The sequence below is a fragment of the Equus caballus genome, chromosome 12 (genome assembly GCF_041296265.1).
Source record: "Equus caballus isolate H_3958 breed thoroughbred chromosome 12, TB-T2T, whole genome shotgun sequence".
Taxonomy (NCBI): domain Eukaryota; kingdom Metazoa; phylum Chordata; class Mammalia; order Perissodactyla; family Equidae; genus Equus; species Equus caballus.
The window spans coordinates 48,983,275-49,002,673 of NC_091695.1; the positions used below are offsets into that span (position 1 = coordinate 48,983,275).

The 19,399-nt window shown below is 58.3% G+C and overlaps 2 protein-coding genes across 14 annotated transcripts in view; one reads left to right on the top strand and one right to left on the bottom strand.

Moving 5' to 3' along the window:
- Positions 1-11,463, bottom strand: part of DEAF1 (DEAF1 transcription factor) — a 29,750-nt gene extending 18,287 nt beyond the window's left edge. For all 10 annotated transcript variants that reach the window (XR_011424176.1, XR_011424175.1, XR_011424173.1 and 7 more), the window contains exons 1-6: positions 11,175-11,463; positions 8,002-8,099; positions 5,445-5,574; positions 4,992-5,138; positions 4,309-4,448; positions 3,607-3,672 (exon numbers count right to left, since the gene is read on the bottom strand). Coding sequence is in view for 6 of the 10 variants with exons in the window: in XM_070230303.1 (XP_070086404.1) it covers positions 3,607-3,672; positions 4,309-4,448; positions 4,992-5,138; positions 5,445-5,574; positions 8,002-8,099; positions 11,175-11,463 (870 nt within the window). In the remaining 4 variants the exon portion in view is untranslated. The remainder of the gene's footprint in view (positions 1-3,606; positions 3,673-4,308; positions 4,449-4,991; positions 5,139-5,444; positions 5,575-8,001; positions 8,100-11,174) is intronic.
- A 294-nt stretch (positions 11,464-11,757) lies between these two features.
- Positions 11,758-18,589, top strand: TMEM80 (transmembrane protein 80). 4 transcript variants are annotated; one of them, XM_023654769.2, is made up of 5 exons: positions 12,095-12,234; positions 14,099-14,842; positions 15,593-15,686; positions 15,771-15,863; positions 17,269-18,589. In XM_023654769.2, exons 2-5 carry the CDS (start codon positions 14,840-14,842, stop codon positions 17,472-17,474), a joined length of 396 nt encoding a protein of 131 aa, XP_023510537.1. In that variant the 5' UTR covers positions 12,095-12,234; positions 14,099-14,839; the 3' UTR covers positions 17,475-18,589. The 4 variants fall into 4 exon arrangements, with proteins under 4 accessions (XP_070086407.1, XP_023510537.1, XP_070086408.1 ...); XM_070230307.1 differs by having other exon boundaries at positions 12,134-12,234; positions 14,823-14,842; XM_070230305.1 differs by having other exon boundaries at positions 12,146-12,234; positions 14,729-14,842.
- The last annotated feature ends 810 nt before the right edge of the window (positions 18,590-19,399 follow it).

Here is a 19,399-nt window from a genome sequence, read left to right on the forward strand (position 1 = left end):
GCATAGCGTGCCAAGTGGTGCCATGTCTGCATCCAGAATCCGAACTGGCGAACCCCGGGCCGCCGAGAACGGAACGTGCGTACTTAACCGCTTCGCCACCAGGCCGACCCCTCCGCTGGGTTCTTTTTTGTAATTTCTCTTTATCAATACTCTCCATGTAATGAGACTTGGCATCACACCTTCTGCTCTGGACTGAACTGCGTCCCCCCAGAATTCACGTGCAGGGCCTGAGCCCAGTGCGGCTGTACTGGAGTAAGGAGGTGCCGAAGGGTAACTGGGGTCACAAGCGTGGGGCCCTGATCCACGGGATTAGCGTCCTTGTGGGAGGGGACACCAGAGCCTCCGTCCCTCTGCCAGGTGCACACACAGCGAGAAGGCAGCTGCCTGCAAGCCAGGAACCAAGCCAGCACCTGGACCTTGGACTTCAACCTCCAGGATGGTGAGACACCGGATGGCAGGCCACGCAGACCAAGACGGCTTGCGAGAAGTCCCTGCAGCTCTCGGAACACAAAGAGCGCAGCCTGGGAGCACCCGCCCGTGAAAGCCGAGCCCTGGGCGCTCACGGCAGCGTCTGCTGCCTGCTGCTTTCCTTCCATACGGCTCACACTTTCTTGTTTCTTGGCATGTCTCGTAATTTCTGCTGAAAACTGGACATTTCAGGCAATCTTTTATACCAAGCGTGGGGACTGACTCCCCCTCCAGGGCTTCCTGCCGCCGCTCGTGTCAGGGACCCGACTGCACTCCTCTATGAAGACTCCACCCGGCAGTGAGGCCTGCGGCTGCGTGAGCACAGCCCTGGGCACACGCTTGGTCACCTCCGGCTGCCAGTGCCGTGAGCTGCGTTGAGCTGTCGCCTCTGTTGGTGTCACACCCAGCTGCCGGTTCCACTCGCTTCCAGCTGACGGCTCTGCTGTTCTCCACGGCGCCCCGGCCACAGTGCTCCATCGCCTGAACCGATCTCCTCGGCTCGCAACACGGGTGGCTTCGGAGCAGGTCACTGAGGGCTGTTCTCACCCCAGGAGGGCTCTTGGGAGCTGTCACTCTCCCTGGACCACTGCTTCAGCTTGTGGCTCCCACAGACTGCCAGCCTCCCCTGACGCTCACCTCTGTCGTGCGCCACCGGCCTCCCTTCACACTCACCATAGAAACCTCCACTGTTCTCAAGGGCACCCTTAGGCTTGAACGTCCCCACACTCTATTCCAAATAAAGCCAGTTCCTCCGGGGGGACCCCTGGAGCTCTCTGTCCTCATGGCCTGCCTCTCCCTTGGGGCAAAATCTGAGCCCTGCTCCAGAGCAGGACCAGGAACAGTGCTCACGTCCATCAGCGTGACAGCCCGGCTGGACAAGTCTTCTCACCTGGCCTCTTGGCACAGGCCTCCACCCTCGGAGCGAGCTGGGGTGAGGACGACTAAGGCCACAGTCTTCTTGCCCTGCTGTGCCCGGAAAGAGCCTCTGCCCCCTGAGAAGTGGCTGGGTGAAGGAAGGGAGCCCTCAGTCTCTCAGCCGCACTTTCCCAGAGTTCAGTTCCTGCAACTCGAGGCTGAAGACAATGTGAAATGCTGGTGGCCTGGCCCTCCAGTGCAAGCCTACACCCCTTGACTGGGAGCTATGGGGAGAAGGGCCCCGTTTTCTTGGCTGCACCACCTGGAGTGGAGCTTCCTCTGCGCTGAGCTGGAGGGGAGCGAGGGAGGGAAGCGGTCCTGGCTCAGGCGCCAGCCTCCCACTCTCCTTTCGCAGACCTAGATTTCCTGGATCAATGTTTCTCTATTTGTCGTATGCCCCTAGGACAATTTCCAGAGAATTTCAGTGGTGGTTTTTTTAATAATATCACCAGTTATGGTTATTTCTCTGGGGAGCAGGTCCATAGAGCTCTTCACACCACCATTCCTGCAGTGGAAGCCAAAATTTTAAAATGTGATAAAAGTCCAGTTGACCGATTTTTTTATTTTATGGATGGTGCCTTTGGTTTCATGTCTAAGAAACCCTCAGTCTAATCCGAGGTCATGAAGATTTTCCCCGTGTTTTCCTCTGAAAGTTCTATTTCTGTTTCACATGTGCATCTAGGATCCCTCCTGAACCCGTGTGCGCGTCAAGTGTGAGGTTCAGGTCCAGTGCATCTCTGTGCCTACAAATGTCCACCAGTGCCAGCACCGCATGCTGGAGAGACAACTTCGAGTCTCCCTGTGGATGCGCCCGTCTGGGTCCCAGGTCTGCGGGTCTCGCCCTCTGCCAACACTGCAGCTCCCAGATCACGGCGCCAAGACAGCAGCCTTAAGTCACAGGCCGCGGATTGCTCCAACTTCAGTCTTCTTGCTCAATCGATGCTGTCTTGGCTATCCTGTTTTCTTTGCCTTTCCATATAAAGAAATCGGCTTGTTTATACATACAAAGAATCCTGCTGGGATTCTGACAGGAATCGTGTTAAACCCACAGATGCGTGTGGGGAGAAGTGACACCGGTGCTATGTCGCATCTTGCAGTCCGTGGGCAGAGGACGTCTGTCCAAGTCTTCAGGACTCCCCCACTTCTTCAGCAGCAGCTTGCAGTTTTCAGTATTCAAATTCTATACACGTTTTGTTAGAGTTACACCTGAGCATTTCAGCATTTGGAGTCACTGTAACGAATTCCGCCACGCATCCTCATCTTCCTACGGGAACGAACTCACTCCTGCCGCTCTCTGATCCCTGTAAGATCTCTGGGAACCTCACCTATTACTTTTCCCAAATGAACTTTAAAATCACTTTATATTCACAAAAATGTCCCACTGATTATTCTACTAGAATCACACTAATCTATCCACAAACTGGACAGTTTTAGAACATTTAGTTTCTCCACTCAAGTACCTGACTTGTCTCTCCCATTAAATTGTTTTCGTATCTTCTAATAATTAATGAGATAAATAATCAAAATAAAATAAGGAAATCTCATTAAGCAGCCTTTAAGTTAACTTTAAAACATTTTAAAATAATATTAACACTAATGAAAGCTGACACAAAACTGGTACATTCGTACATTACAAATCAGTCTCATGCTTTTGAAAGCTTTGGAGCAACATATACTAAAATCGATGAAAATATGCATTCTTTTTGAAACAGTTATGAATGCAGGATAAGGAAATATTCCAAAAGACATTAGAAGCTCTATACCTGAATAAGTTCAGTGTAGTATTTTCAAGACATAATGTTAAAAAACGCAGAATATAAAATGCCACATACACATTTGTTGTGACCATTAAAAAAAAGTGTGTGTATTTGGTTTGGGGGTTAAGACGGTGATGTTAGGGGAGCTTTCAGTCACTTAAGAAAGTCTCCTGTAACATCCGTGAGCAGCCACGCAGCGCCGACCACGTGCCTCCGCCGAGGCGCCAGTTATCCGAGTGATGCTTGGAAAGAGACTGTGGGAGACACTGGTAGGAAGCCCCAGATGATCCGAGGGGAGCCAGGGACACAGGGGACAAGCAAGCCCTAGAGAGGAGCAGGGACAATGCCCCTCTCCCAGCCAGAGGACGGAGGGAGAGAGCGCCCGGACGCAGAGGGCTGCGGGCTGGCTCGGCAGCTGTCCGCTCATGGGCGTCTAACTGCACAGCATCCGCCACCAGCAGCTTACCAGGGTCATGTCGTCGCAGCAGGCGGCACAGGTGCAGGAGGCGGCGTGTGGGTTTAGGATCCCGTCCTGAAATTTAAAAAGCATCGTCACACATCACACAGTGGGCCCGTAACGTGACTCGTCCACACTAGATTTCAGGCGGCTTTACCACTTCTCCTCCACTCACAAATATAAACCCTGCAACCCCGCCAAATTCTCCTCCCGACACTTCCCCCTCTGCGACGCCATCGGTAGTGGCAGGACCTACCTCTCTCCTTCTAGGGAGTGAAAGGTCCCGCAGGCAGTGTCCCTTTATCAACACCCAAGGAGCTAAACCAGAAACAGGGACAGGCAGCCCCCTGCTTTTACGAGTAAACTGCAGCAAATGGAAGTGAGGTGCCTTTTAAAAAGCCACGTGTGTGCAAACAGAAGCTGTCACATTGCCTCATCCACTCCTCACAACAGTTGTGTGGGGCAGATATCATCATCTTCCCATTTGAAACATCAGGAAACTGAGAGACAGAGAGGTTAAGTAACTTGCCCAAGGTCACACAGCTAGTGAGTGGAGGATTCAAACCTAGTCTGTCTGACTCCAGTCTGTGGGCCTCGCCTCTGGGCTGGGCAGCGTCGGAATGCCCCACAGCCTGAGCCTTTGGAGACGCCCTCGCTGCCCCTTGAAGCTTTGTGCCGAGACGCAGGGACGAGAGCGCAGGCTTACAGCACCTGAATGAGGCACTGCAGCGGCCTGCCTGCGTAGCGAATGCTCCTCTTCCAGTCCTTACTGCTGGCTCTTCCTGCCATGGCTTCAAACTCAGTTGGACTGTACCAGTTCTCGCCCTGCTTAATGCACCGCCCCCGGCCTCCTGCAACGACACGTGCGTCCACCAGAATGACCACCACCTCCCACGGCCAGGTCCAGCCGGCCGACACCAGGCCGGGCCCCTCCTGCCTTCTCCTCTCCTTGCCGCCTCCCGCCTGGCTCCTCCTCAGACGCCGGGGCAAACCTGCACCTCGAGGCCGCACGGCAGTCTGTGCCTCCGACGCCTGCCTGACCTCTCCAGCCACTGCCCACGGGCACTGCAAGCTCAACCACGCCCCACACAGAGCCCGTGACAGCCACCCCGCTTCCAGAACCCGCTGCCTCCAGGCACCAAGCTGACCCAGGAACTGAGGGAGCGCGTTCCAGCCCCGCCTCTCCCCTTGTTCCTCTCCCCCTCAGGGGTCACCACGTCTTCTCAATTTGCTCCCTAAATCGCCCCGCACCTCTCCACGGCCCTAGTTCCCAGGGCCGTGAGCCACTGACATCTCCTGTCTTCCTACCCACAGCCTTCCGGGGCCCCAGTTTACCGTGGGGAGCTATGAAAGGAGGGAAGCTTTGAGCCCCGCAGAGAGGCGGCCGCCCTCACCTGAGCCGAGCCTGTTCTTGTACAGCGTGCCGCTGATGTTCCGGCACCGCACGGGCAGCTCGCTGTCGTACACCGACGGGTCCCAGTTGTATTTGGTGCCACCTTTTTCTTGGCCAGGAGCCAGAGGAGTTGGAGGAGACTGAGGACCTTGAACAAAGGAAGCATTTGAAAATAAGAGACACCGGATACATCCGAAAATAACTAGAAAAGCCCAAGGAAGTCCACTGGATTCTACCCGCAGACCCTCTGGCTGCTCAGAGACCGTCGCCCCGATGGCGTGGCCCCTTCACTCTGGAAGACCCTCCTGGCCTGGAAGATCCCACTCTTTCTACTTAAACTTAATGTTTGCTATTCCAAATTTACCACAAAATAAATAAGTCAACCCCCAGAATAAACTGCACAACCTCTCGCACACGTTTTGCTCCGGAGAGCCTGGGGCAGGAAGGGCGGTACCTGGCGTGAGAGGCGCGGCGGGCCCCTTCAGCCCGGTGGTTTCCACGATGCTCCCATCCGTGTGCACGACAATCAGCGTGGCTTTCTCAGTGTTCAGGCTGTCCCCAATCTGAAGGGCTGTCCTCCCAGACTGGAGGAGAGAAGTTTCCATAAGTCGTCTCAGGTGACAGTGAGGGCATGTCACCTGTGCAGTGAGACGTGGTCCTACAGCGCCCTCGCTAACTGTCACCAACAAGGGGATGCCTCCCACACCTCCCAGGTCTCCTTAAAGACGTCTCTAAAAGACAGACTCAGAGCCGAGAACAAGAGACAACGCAGGTCTGTGTAGCTGCGAGCAAACGCCCGCGACGCGTCACAGAAGAAAGGTCCCTGGAGACAGGAAGTGCCCACGGCTGTCTGCACAGCTCCTGCATGGCCACAGGCCTCACGGGAGGGCTTCTGAGAGACCACGCTGATCCTCACAGCCAGGGCCCGGTGCGGGACTCCCTTCCGCCAGGGTCCCATCCAGAGCTCTTCACCAAGGGCCACCGGAGCCTGGGGCCTCCCAAACCACACTGCTCACATCCCTCTCCACGCTGCGGGACACTGCCACGACCTCACCCACCTCCCCCGGGTGGGACCCGGCCTCACCCTCCTCCTCGGGGGCCAGGCGTCCCTGTCTGGACTCTGTGGCCAACCAGGCACACGCCTCGGTTGGTCACCTGGCAAACTCTTAAGGCCTCACTCAGACAGCTCCAGGGTAGACTGAGACCACCAAGCAACCTGTCCAGCCCAACGTTCTAGAATGCTCTAACGCTTCCACATTGAGAGGATACAGCGAGCTAAGGCAAAGTGAAAGTTTCTTACACCTGAAAATGTCACCTTCCCACCAGGGGAAGCAAGTAGAAGTTACCCACGCTGTCAAGGGACCCCCGACCCCCCACACGTGCACACACACACATGCCTGGGCCCTCGCTCGCTCACAGGCCTGGAGGGTCAACGCCTCAGTAAGAGCGTCTACACTGCTTGCGTCTGAATCATTGAAGATGTGCAGCTCTCTACTGGGAAAGGTGATGGTTTGTGCTATTTAAGAATCACGAAGGGGCCAGCCCGGTGGCACAGCGGTTAAGTGCTCACATTCTACTTTCGGCAGCCCGGGGTTCGCTGGTTCGGATCCCGGGTGCGGACATGGCACCACTTGGCAAAAGCCATGTTGTGGCAGGAGTCCCACATATAAAATAGAGGAAAATGGGCATGGATGTTAGCTCAGGGCCAGTCTTCCTCAGCAAAAAGAGGAAGATTGGTAGTAGTTAGCTCAGGGCTAATCTTCCTCAAAAAAAAAAAAGAATCATGAAGCATTTTCCTTCTGAAGGCAACTGGGAAATGTAGATATTTGAGATCCCCTCTCCTTGGTGTCATTTCCAAAAGGATCACACCAATTCCTGTGTCTGCAGTCCTCAGAGCCCGCTGGAAGCACCACACCCAGGAGCTCAGACTCAGGGCCGCGCTAGCCCCCCCAGCCTCTGGCTCCAGCCCCTCCTAGAAGGGAGGATGCGATAGGAGGTGCTGCAGGAAGGATGACCAGCTGGAAGCAGGAAGTTGCCACCTGGCTACCAGCTCGTGTGCGTTCTGACACCGCAAGACGTGTACCACACTCCTGAGCCCTGTGCTCCGGGTCCTCTGCTACACTGGTCCAGTCTTCACTACGGTACTGCACTGTCGTCCCCCACCCCCGTATCATGAGTAGGAGCCCGAGGCTGCTGTTGGCTGCCGTTGGCTGCCATTCCAATGACAACACCTTCGCTCTCAGGGTTCTAGTGCCCCAAGAGTGTGATCAAGGCTAAGAGGAAACTATAACAAACACTCTGGCAGAGGTCCCAGGAAAATCCCCCTTTCTGAAGACTCTACCGAGCCCCTGGCATCTCCCACTTAGAAATGAGGCTGTCCCCCAAGTCACCGAAGGCCTCCGAGGTAAAAGCTGCACCAAAGTGATGCAGCAGGATCATAAACGGCTCTGACCGGGCACAACGCTATCTGAGACGTGCCTGGCTTTTGGCAGCCATCTTAAGAGGACAGGGGTCACCATGCAGAATGCATGAGCAAGGCAGGAAATGAGCCATAAATGCTGCGAACAGAATGCTGTGCCAGGCCAAAGACAGTGACCCTTCCACGTGTCTGGAGCTTCATGAACAAGGAAAGCAAGCAGGACCAGGCCACCAGTGAAGCTGGACTTCAGGCCTAGAGAAGCCTGGACCCAGGTGGATGCTGGAGCTCCCATCCTGGGACACTGTGCAGCAATCTGGCCAGGATGGCACGAGGGCTGTCCCCTGACTGCAGGCTCAGAAGGGTTCCTCCCGCTCACCCACAGTCCAGGGGCTGGTTCCACCTCCGCTCTCATTTCCCCACCAAGAGCTCAGCCCTGGAGGCTCCCTGACAGCAGCAGCTGCCACTTCCCTTCCCGGTGCCCAGGGTGCCCGCACTGCTGACGGAACCCTGAGCAGTCTCTGGGGGAGCCGCAGCCACTCCACTCAGGTCTGTGGAGACTCGCAGGGGCTGAAGTGCTCGCAGAGTGGCTTACCAGAACGTGTCCCGAGAGCGAGGCGGCGTTCGCCACTGACGTGGTGAAGACATTGTCTGCAGACGCACCCACGTTAGCCACCGTCACAGTGGTCACCTCTGCAACACAGGAGCCTGACTTAGCGTGCTGTCAGAGCCAGAGGCCCCAACACAGCTTCTCCCAATCAGGTGTCTGTGCTCCCAAGTGCGAGAATCCTAACACTTTGACACAAAAAGCTTAACTGATGTTTCCAGACCATAGTCTAAATGATCTGGTTCTTCCAGGAAAAGAGGCAGCCTTTCCATCCCAGTAGAGCCTTTTATGCACAGCAAAGAGCCGCGCACGGCAAATCCGCCCCCCCGCGTGCGCACTGAGCCGGCCACGGGCTCTGCCAAAGCACCCCCGGCTTCCCACTCCCTCTAGGAGAAAACCACGCGGCTCAGAGGCTCCACCGACCCCACGACAGACCCCGGGCAGCTCAGACACGGAGCAGACAGCGACAGTGCCGTGACACAGAGGCTCACTCTCACTCCCGCCCTCCTGTGTGGGTGGGGCCCCTCCTGGCCCCATTTCCACAGGTCCTCCCTCCCTCCCCAGCTCTGCCTCTGCCCCCTCTTCCTTCTCCCCGGCCACTGCCCTCAGGCAACCTCAGCCTCTTCCTCCTGACTAGCACATCCGATCTGCTGCGGACCCTGGTGCCTCTGGGCAGGGTCCACATGCAGGAGTGCTGCACCCCACCACGTTCCCCCCCAACCTCTCAGCCACCTGTCACCCCCAGACAGGCCACACTGCTCCGCCTATGTTGCATCTCCCTCCCGCTCACTGCCTACCGCTGTTGCACCCACCATTCGGCTCAGGCACCACCTTTGGAGAGCCTTTCCTCGAGGCTCCCTGCCTGGCAGGTGGGGTTGCGCAGCATTCTAGAATGTTCCATGCCTAGGGAAGTCTCTGATACGTGGGAGGTGCTCAAAAAATACTGATTTAAGAGTCCTGTAGAGGGGGGCCAGCACGGTGGCTCAGTGGTTAAGTTCGCATGTTCTGCTTCAGCAGCCCAGGGTGCGCAGGTTCAGATCCTGGGTGCAGACATGGTACCCCTTGGCAGGCCATGCTGTGGTAGGCGTCCCACATGTCAAGCAAGGAAGATGGGCATGGATGTTACCTCAGGGCCAGCCTTCCTCGGCCAAAAAAAGGATTGGCAGCAGATATTAGCTCAGAGCTAATCTTCTTCAAAAAAAGAAAAAAAAGAGTCCTGCACCTTCCACTAACCCAGCACTCACCAAACTGCACTGAAAATGCCCATTTCCTTTTCTGTCGTCACCAGCAGAGAACATGCTTACGTCCCCGTGAGCCCCACGTGCTTAGGGGTTCTCTTTCTGAACACACGCTCAAGTCTAAAGACCATGCAATACAAGATTGTAACCTATCATTAACTCAATACAAATTAAATTAAAAAAAAATAAAAGACCACGCAAGCAGCCGTCTACCCAGAGGTGGCGGTCTCAGGTGAGCAACCTGTCCTGCAAAGTTAGTTACATCTGGAAATTACTTGACCTCAGGAATTCATGACAGAAAAACTTCTAATGCTTTAACGCATGCAAAGACACAAGTATAAAACTTTGCAAAAAAAAAAACACGTAACGTCAACACATTTCTCCGACGTCACAGATGGCATCACATTTCTTTTCTGCATTCAGAAAAATGTGAGCAAAAAGGACAAAAATCTGAAGAAAAACTTCATGGTCCAAAATCCCAATATTAAACCAGAGTTTAGCGATGAAAACTGAACCTTATAAGAACCACAAAACCTTCTTCCCTTGATTTTTCAAGGATCCCAACAGAGCACAGGCAGACCAGAGGCGCCTGGCAGGGCAGGACCTGGACTGCTGGCCCACCACCCAGCATCAACAGGGCTAAATAAACCCCTGAGTGACCAGGACACACACACCAGGACAGGGAGGCTGCTGCCTGATTCTGAAACCTATGAAGCTCCTTAGGGAAAAGCCTTATGACACCCCGAGTCCTCGAGAGCCACCCAGGAGCCACGAGTGGGACCAGGTACAACACATGGGACGTCCTCCAGAACGGCAGTCTGGGGAGGCACTACCTCTGAAGGGTGCTTTGGGGCACGGTTTGAGACTCCATGGGTCACGAAATGAGAATGAGCATGTTCTGTGTGGCAAGAAACAAAAACGTGGCCCAGAGCCACGCTGGCCTTCCCCTGGAACAGGAGCCTGACGGGGTCGCAGGAGGGAAGATGCATAGAGGAAAGGGGGGCAGACAGGGAGGGCAGTCTGAGGAGCAGGGTGCTGACCTCTGGCTTCACTGCCCAAAAGGCCGCCAGCCCTCCCAGGCTGGGTGAGCACTCTTGCACCCCAGCACCCAGGTCACACCTGAACTGGCCCCTAGGATTTCAGGTGACCAGACACGCCCACCCTCAGGCTCCTGAAGGACAAGAGCCACATCTGACCTCCTGTATCACCAGCACCCAGGACAGACAGAGGAGAGGTCAGGCACGGCAAGAAGCAGGTGCTGAGAAGGTTCTGGAAGAAGCCCAGAGTGCTGAACAGGACGGGGTGAGGCCGGCACAAGGAAAAGGGGTTCGCGGAGCAGACGTGCGTGCAGGGCAGGGCCAAGCTGGTCACACAGAGCAGGTGTGCAGGGATGACAAGCCACACAAAGTAGATGTGAGGCAGGTGCTGGGGGAAAATGGGTGGGCCTGTCATGGGGTGTGTGCAGGGCAGGAGCGTCTGGAGAACAAATGTGCAGGGCAGTTGTGTGAGGCAGGTGCAGGCTGGTCATAAGAGGTGTGTGCAGGGCAGGTGTGTGGGACAGGTGCGTGTCGGTTGTGCACGATGCGCGCGGGGCAGGTGTGGAGAGGTGCACGCAGTGTGTGCAGGGCAGATGAGCGGGCGATGCGCCCAGCGCAGATGCGGGCAGGTGCGTGGGGCAGGTGCACGCTGGCCGTGCACGATGTGCGCGAGACAGGTGTGGACAGGTGTGCGGAGCAGGTGAACGGGATGCACGTGGTGCAGCTGCGGGCAGGTGCCCAGGGTGTGTGCAGGGCAGGTGTGCTGGGGCAGGTGAAGGCAGGTGCGCGCGGGGCAGGTGCGGGTTGGTCGTGCGGGGCGTGCTCGGGGCAGGAGCATGGAACAGGTGCGGACAGGTGCGCGGGGACCGCGGGCGGCGGCACTTGCCTGCGAAGGCGGCGGCCGCGGCGGCCTCGTCGGGGCCGGGCAGGGCCTCGGCGCCCATGTCCATGTGCCCAGGCTCGGCGGCCATCACCGCCACGGCCGTCACCCGCCGCGTCTCGCGCTCCGCCTCTGAGTCCCCGTCCTCTTCCGAGTCCTCGTCTCTGCTGAGCACCGGCTCCTCTGCCTCGCCTCCCGCCGCGGCCGCGGCCGCCGCCGCCACAGCGGCCGCGGCCGCCACCGCCGCCGCCTCGGCCAGGCCCAGCTGCTTGGCGGCCGAGTCCGAGTCCTCCATCCGGACTCCGCCGAGCCCGCCCGAAGGCGCAGGCCGGGGGCGCCCGAAGGCCGGGGCCGAGTCCGAAGCGCGCCGCCCGAGGAGGGCCGCCCGAGCCGAGCCGAGGCTGCGCGAAGCCTAGCCGAGGCCTCCCGAAGTCGCCCGCCCTGCCGAGCCGAGGCCGCCCGAACAGTGGCCGAACCGGCACGAAGCGGCCCAGTCGAGCCGAGCCGACGATCAAGAGTCCGGAACCGAAAAGGGCCGAAGCGGCCCGAAGTGCAGAGCCGAGTCGGTCCGAATTGGTCCGAGGCCGCACGAGAGTTTCCGAGCGGCTCGGCGCTAGTCCTCCTCAGCGCCAAGGAGGCCTCGCCGGCCGTCGTCCCTGGCCTACAGGGTCGCCGACTGTGGGGCCGGCTCTCGCCAGGCTTCGACGCAACGCCACCCGGCCAGGAGAACCTTGCGCCGCACGCTCCGCCCGCCCCCGCCGCGAGCGGAAGCCGAGTCGGCCCGAGGCGGAGCCGAGCGGAGCCGAACGGCCCCGAGCCCGGATCCTCCCGAGCTTCGGCTCTCCGCCTCCTCCTGTCCGAAAGTGCCCGAGTGCTGCCGGACTGGCTAATCGGGCCTCGGCCGCGGCTCGGAGTCAACTCCAGAATCGCGGCGCGGTCGGGCCCCTTCGGGAGCAGAAGCGAAAATGGCCGAACGGACGCGGACGACGCCGGGCCGAGAGGCTGCCGGGATCGCGGCGGACTTGGCGGGCGGGGCCGGGGGGCAAGATGGCGGCCGCGCGGAGAGGTGAGGGTCGCTGGCGGGAGCGGCGGGGTCCCGGGGACCGGGGGGTAGCCCACGGCTCAGGGGGTTCCCCGAGCTGAGTCCGCCCCCGCGGAGCTCCGGCGGGCCCGCGGCTCGGGAGGGGTCCCGGGCGGGGATGACCCCGGGAGAGGGGCTCTGTCCAGTCTGGTTCGGTTTGGGGTGGGAGTGGCGGACCAGCGGGGCAGTGGTTGCAGTCTGTCCAGGGTGAGGCTCCGTCGGGGCTGTGAACCGACCACCCCTCCTTGCCGGGCGGCTCCCGCCGGGGCCCGTCCCTGTTCGGGGCCGAGGGGTGCTCCGGGGCCGCGTGCGCATCCTCCCCCGCGGTGCGCCCGGTGCTGCGGGGAGCACGGCGCGCAGGGCCCGCGCACGCTCCTCCTCGTTCCCCGTGTCCCCTGGGCCGACGTCCCCACCCGCCGCGGACAGGCCCCCGGCTCCCGTGGCTCCCGCGGCCTGGACCAGAGGGCGGAGGGGCTCTAATGTGCGGGGCGGCTCCGCCGAGGGTCCCTGCGGGGCCAGCGGGAAGAGGCGGGCGCGGGTCCCGGGGGCTGGTGGGGCCGGGGGTCAGGAGGCGCGCCCCTGGCGTGGAGTCACAGGCAGTGCGTGTCAGCGGCACGCTTCCCCCAGGCTCTCGCCGCGTCGGTCACAGCGCTGACCGCTCCACCTGCCGACGGCTTCTGCTTCGCGCACCATGCGTAACAAAAAGAAAGTATGTGGGCGGGATGGGGCCTCTGTGCCTGCGGCTCGGAACTGTCTGTCTGTCTGTCGTAGGTTCACGCCGACAAAGTCCAGTTTCTTCCCTCCTCTGTCGTGCCGACGTCACGTGCTGGGGGGGATCGGCGGCAGCCACGGGTTGGGCGTCCCCAAAGAGGCAGGCTTTGTGGTCTGTTTCACTCAGGGCTCTCCAGCGCGAGGGTTCCAAACCGCCAGACCTCTGTCCCCGGAAGGCCACTGGTGATGAGGTTTGTCGGTGGACTTTGATTTGGTGAAAAACGAAGTTTATCCCAGCACAGGATCTCTTCGCTCACCTTGTATGTCACCTCGGGGGAAACATTTGTTCTGTTCCTTCCACATTTAACTTCTGTGCTGGCACGCCTGCCTTCTCGCAGCCACATTGTCATTGACTAGAAATGCCAGGTCCTAGAAGCCACACTGTCTTTAGCCAGAGTGAGCTCCTGTAGTCTGAAATGGGTAGAACAGCCTGTCTGATGATAGCTGCCCTTAATGTTAAGTTTTATGTTGCTTAAGGTCCTTACACAGTTTTCTTTCCCTGAGCCCCACAATTTCAGTCTGTGACAGTGGGCAGCTGGCAAATAGACTGGAAGTGTGTCTGGGCTAACCTTCAAGAGAAGGATCAGAAAGGAGGAAAACCCCAGTCAACATGAAATCCACCCCAATAATAACAGACCTCCAGGCAGCCTAGTTTAGCTAGAGCCTGGAAAAGGAGAGATCGGGTTTAAAGAGCACCCTGCCCCGTAACGTGATGCGAGTTTACAAATGATCCGCTCTCCGCTAGCCCTCACCTGGCTTCCCGCTCTCGGCACGTGCCGTCCCGCCTCAGAGCCCAGTTCTGAATCTCTGTCACTAATGTCCTGTGTTGACCCATTTGAGATGCCGACCCAAGTGAGACTCCACGGAGGGCCCAAAGCTGCCCAAGGAGACATGGGATCACCCTGTGACATCCCCCACAGAAGCCCCCCCCCCCCAGGCCGGGTCTCCTGGGCCCCCGGGACACAGAGGAGAAGAATGGGCAGGCAGTTCACACCACGTCCTTGGTTGCCAGGTTCTCAGTTTTTATTGACATATCTGCATATCACGAATGGCTACTAGGGTGAGCCTCTTCCGACAGGAAATCTGACCCAGGACACGCACCCTCAAGGATGAGTCAGCTACCTTCAAATCCAGGACCCCTGATTCAGAGGACTGATTTACCTGCTCCGGGCTTGCTCTTATCTCCATGACAGGATGATGGAAAAATGTGTAATAGCTGCAGGGGTGAGGACGAGCCAAGAGATGCACGATTCGCAGAGATTGAATTGCTGATTTAGGGAGCTCTTGTTGTTTGGAGGGATATTTGGGGCAATGAATAAAATTCCTGTGGAAAGCAAGTGTCTGTTATCAATTTCAAAAAAAAGACTTGTTGTAACCTGAATGAGAAAAGGTTTTCATCTAATTATACCTGTGTAGCAAATATGCAGAAACCGCAGAAGTTTCGAAAAGCTGCAGTTTGGTTCCCTTCCAGGGCATTTTCCTTCCCTGGCGGGATTTGTGGAGGGGAATCACTCCCTGGCTGATCCGGCCTCAGGGTTCCCTTCTACTTCCCCTCTGAGCTCCCTCTGCTCCCAGGTACATGCCGTCTCCCAGCCTCAGGTTCTGAGGTCAGATCCTCCTGGGAGGGACGGATGCAGAGGTGATGGAAAAATACCTAGCTGCAGGCCCCAATAAACACTGGCTTCTTTCTATAAACGTGCAATGAAAGGAGAAGCAGGCCGGGCTCGTGGTTGTCGACGTTCATCAGGCCTGGTTCAGCCTGCTCGTGGGATGCGGGCCTCCTGACGTGCTGTCTCTTCCAGGGAGCACCTCCTCTGCCATGGTATCCTGCTGCACCCCATGCTCTCTGACCTGGGCCTCCGCGGATGGTGCCTGATGGTGGAGTTGCCAGCCTGTTGAGTCAGCTCTCTGCTTTTTGCTCCTGTAAAGCCCCCTCTTCTCTAAGTTGTCAGTAGGAATCCCACTTTTGAGTGGAGGGCAGTTCGCTAACAGAGTTAGAGTTGCTCTAACCTCTGAATAGAGCGCACTGGCCCAGCCGACCTCCTGCTCAGCCTGTGCCTCCTGCCTCCCTCCAAGGGCAGGAGAATGAAAACCCCTCAGTTTGAATGCTTAGAGGCTTATTTTAGCATAAACAAACATGAAGTGTACAAAGCTCAGGAAAGTTGTTAGTGGATATTTAACTCCCCCCAAAGGAAAAAATATATTTTATTTGAAGAAAAAAAAAAATCATTGTTTTCTCTCTACTGTATAGCTGGGGTCAGGGTCAGGGTCAGGGTGATGCCACCCGAGGCTGTCCTACCTGCAGTCACCAAGGACCTGCCCAGTACTCTTGCTCCAGACCAGGATGTCCCCTGGGAGGGAGGGGCCTGGCAGGGCCCTGTGACACCAGGAGGAGTATCGATGGAAGCCCCAGTAGGCAGGAAGCCAGCCAGCGGCCCGGACTCCAGGGCCACCCTCAGTGTTTGGGGTGCCTCCAGACAGATGCAGAGTGGCTCCCCTTGTCAGCCCCATGCGTGGGCGCCCCCAGGGCAGAGCTCGTTCCCTGGGCTGAGAGTCCTTAACCGCATGCCAGCTCTCATCGGTCCCCCTTCAAATGCTGCTCTGCCTCAGTGGGATGTGTGACTCCCTGTACTTCCTGGCGACACTCCTGATGATGACATATAAAAGTAAGTGGGGACGGAAAAGCCCAATTGCAGGTGTCGCTGCCCCTGCTGTAACTTGAGTTCTGGTCTGTTGCCCATTGTCTCCAGGTCAGGTTTTCAGTTATCCTCATGAGTACCTGGTCCTCGACCTGACTCTGCTCCTTCTGATGGGGATTCTGGAAGCAGTTCGGCTATACTTTGGTGAGTTGGCTGTGAAAACCATAAAGTACTTAAGATAACAGAGTTGCTGGGTGGACACCGTGAGCCTCTGTACGCTCATCGCTTTGTAGTGGGGCAGTTAGAGGCGCTGTGGATTTCACCCGCTCCACCAGTGGCTCTGCTGGCCTCGCCTCCAGTGTCAGGAAGTCTTAGTTTATTCAGAAGCTCTGTCTGAGACACAGACAGTACTGGCAGCGTCCCTGGGGGAGACACTTCCCATTTGGAAGCAGATCCTGCACAAGCTGCAGGGTGACAAACAGCACTGCACTCGGAACCCAGCTTAGCTGTCAACTGTGGTACCCCAGAATGTTCGCCTCACCCCAGGAGCTGAAGGGTCTGGGAAGTACTGCCATGACTTGGAGAGGTGAGAGGGCTCCCCTGGACGTTCCCCTGCAAGACGCAAGCAGCACAGAAGCAGAGTGAACTCTGCCGCATCTCTGTTTTAAATGGGATCGTACTTTGCGCATTCTGCTGATACGTCTAGGAGACACGCCTGCCGTTGGAATAGCAGGTAGAGCCAACGACAGCTGGCACTTCCTGGGCCTTTGCACATGCTGCCGGGCCCCGAGCACACCAGCACGTTCCACCCAGACACCGGCCCCCAATTGACAGTGAGGAAACTGAGGCATGGGGGGAAGTTCCCTGCCTGTGCCCTTGGCCTCAGACCCTTGGGACTCCGCCATCCTGTTGAGCACGCTCTGGGCCTTGAGTGTCTGCTGTCACAGACCGGAGCCTGTGTGCATGGGAGGGTGGCAGATGGTGCTAGAATTGCTGACATCCACCCCGACTGCTTGTCCCCAGGCACCCCGCACATTGCAGGCTCTCGGGGCGCCCTGGGCACCTGTGGTTGGCTGGCTGCAGCTGAGGATCAGCATTTTCCATGACTGGCCTCTTTGTTTGTAGCATATGTAGTAGTTTTGTGTTTTGTAAGTACGCCTGAAGTTTTCCAGAACTGGCCTTAGCCCTGAGTGAAATGTGTTTGGAAATTTTAAACAGAATCCCATCAGTTCACTTGGGCTTAGGGAAAGGAGGCGTCCGCATGCAGCTGGGATGGTTTTTAGAAAACCAGCCTCCCTCTTCCCCGCACAGCTCACCCAGGGACTGAGACGGGGAGGTGGGGCTGCAGTGGGCCTCACGCTGCCTTTGTGCCCTCTGCTTCCTCACATTCACCCGTCCTGGGTGGGGGTCACAGCGGGACCCTTTCCTGGAGGTCCTCAAGCCCTCCAGGAACATGCTGGTGGTGAGCTGGCGTCTGCCCTGCAGCCGTCACGCCCCAGGCTGGGCTCTGAGGCCTCTCACCCCCTCCCCGCAGGCACCCTGGCGGAGGGTCCTCAGCAGGCTTCCCACCGCGCCAGCACTCACTCATTGCATCCCTTCTGCTCTCCAGGCACCAAGGGTAACCTGATGGAGGCCGAAGTGCCCCTGGCCACCAGCCTGGTCCTCACGGCGGGCAGCGGCCTGCTGTGCATCTACTTCCTGCGCTGGCAGACCCTGGTGCTGTGGGCGGACTTGGTCCTTAGCGCCGCGCTCCTGGCACTCCACGGCCTGGAGGCCGTCCTGCAGGTGGTGGCCATCGCCAGCTTCGTCAGCTAGTTGGGCAGTGCCCTGCCCCGGGAACAGCCCTGGACAGGAGCCCCGTCCTCGGCACCCAGTCGTCCCGCAGCTGTCCCCTCCCCCAATGCAGAATGGGAAGGGCATTTTCCTCCTGATTTGTCATGCAGTTAGAGGACGGGAGGGTTTGGAGTGGTTTGTGATCTTTTTGATGGAGAAGGGGGTCAGGACCCAGCGCAGAACAAAATGCTGGGGCCCCGTGTTGGGAACAGCGCAGGTGGGTCAGGAACTGCCCTGGGCGCTCTCTGGGGAGTCACAGGGACATCTGCTCAGTTCCCGTTTTTGGCTGGTAAGGATCTCGCTTCAGCAGCCATCCTGACCCCTGAGGCCAGAGGGTGGACAAGGGCCTTAGAGAGACAGCCAGCGGCCCTGTGGGCTCCGGCCCGTCACCCTCCCTCTGGTGTCTGTGGCCATCTCCCGCAGCTGGGCCAGGAGCCTGGGCCAGCCTGCTAGATCACCAAAGGTGCGGGCTGGGACGGCGCATCGCCTTGCTGTGATGGGGCCTTCCTCACACAGCTCTTTGCTTCTGTACTTTCCACACCGGTCCTAGCCCACAGTGTTGAAAGCCCAGGTTAGTTGGTGGGACCTCTGCTTGGCATGCGATCTGGGGCTCCCTGCTCTCCTGGGGGGTCGGAGCTGCCAGCCGGGTGGGGCAGGGATCCTCAGCCAGGGGCAGGCCAAGGCCCAGACAGATCGCACTCTAGTTCCCAAAAGAAATGCAGTCTAGCCAGTCAGCTCTGCGTTTTGGGGGATTTTCTCCTCCGCCTCAACTCCTTTCTGAAGTTGGGGATTCTGAAGAACGGTGCCCTGGAGACCCAGACAGGGGAGGGAGTAGGGAGCACCCACGGGCACGGTTCTGCCCATGTGGAAATGTCAGTCACTGTCAGTCATATGTGCTCTGAGGGCTGGAGGAGTCCCGCCCAGACCTGTCTGCCTCTCCCTCAGATCTGCCGGTGCTCCTGGAAGGAGAGTGCTCACGTTCCAGGAACTTCCCTTTGTTTCTGTCGCGTGTTTCCTATGTGGGAGTAACATTACGGTCAAATATCTGGGCATTTTCTTTTCACCATAGTTTTTAAATAAAGAGATGTTTCTACTTCCTTGAATTTCTCCTGCTTACGGCCGCTTACCTCCTCCAGGGTTCTCCACATACCCACGAGCACACTGCTTGGTGCCGCCGGCCCCACCTCACCCAGCAGCCCCAGGAGAGCACTTCCCACAGCACAGGGCTGTCCTGGGCCCCTGGGGGGGGCTGCAGCAGCACCCTCCACTGTCTCCTCCCTCCACAGCTTTCCTGGAACTACGCCCCCTGCTCTGGCTCAGGGCCACATGCACCTGCAGCCCCTCCTGCTCACCCCCACCTGCATGCGCCTGAGGCAGAGCTCCACACCCCTGCTGCCTGAGCGCGGGGGCGAGGCCACTGAGAGAGGCTGGGGTGGACACTCCTGCCATCTGGGGACGCTCAGCCCCTCCCCCTCAGGCTCCTGCTGCCTTCAGGGTTCGTGACCTCCCTCCTGAGGAGCTGGTCCAGGCCCTTGACACCCCCATCACTTTGGCCACACAGAGGTGGTGGTTACTTGGCCATAGGGGAACACCACAGCTCCAAGCGGCTGCAGACCAGCCTGGGACTCCAGGCCCCAGCTGCCTCCTTGAAGGGGTCAGTGCTCCTAATCTGACAATGGTCACGCTGATTTCAGAAGTGACAGAGTGTCCCCTCAGCTGCAACCTTCTGAGCCTTCCCACCTTCTGCCCATCCATCTGCGTTCAGCCTCCGGGAAGGGCGAGGGCGGGCAGGTGCCCTCCCCTCTGGGTGCTTGACGAAGAGGGGAGAGAACCAGGAAGCCAGGCCTCACCAGGGCTTGGGGCAGGGCTGGGCCCAGGACTAAAACCACTTCCTGCACCCCCTCCGA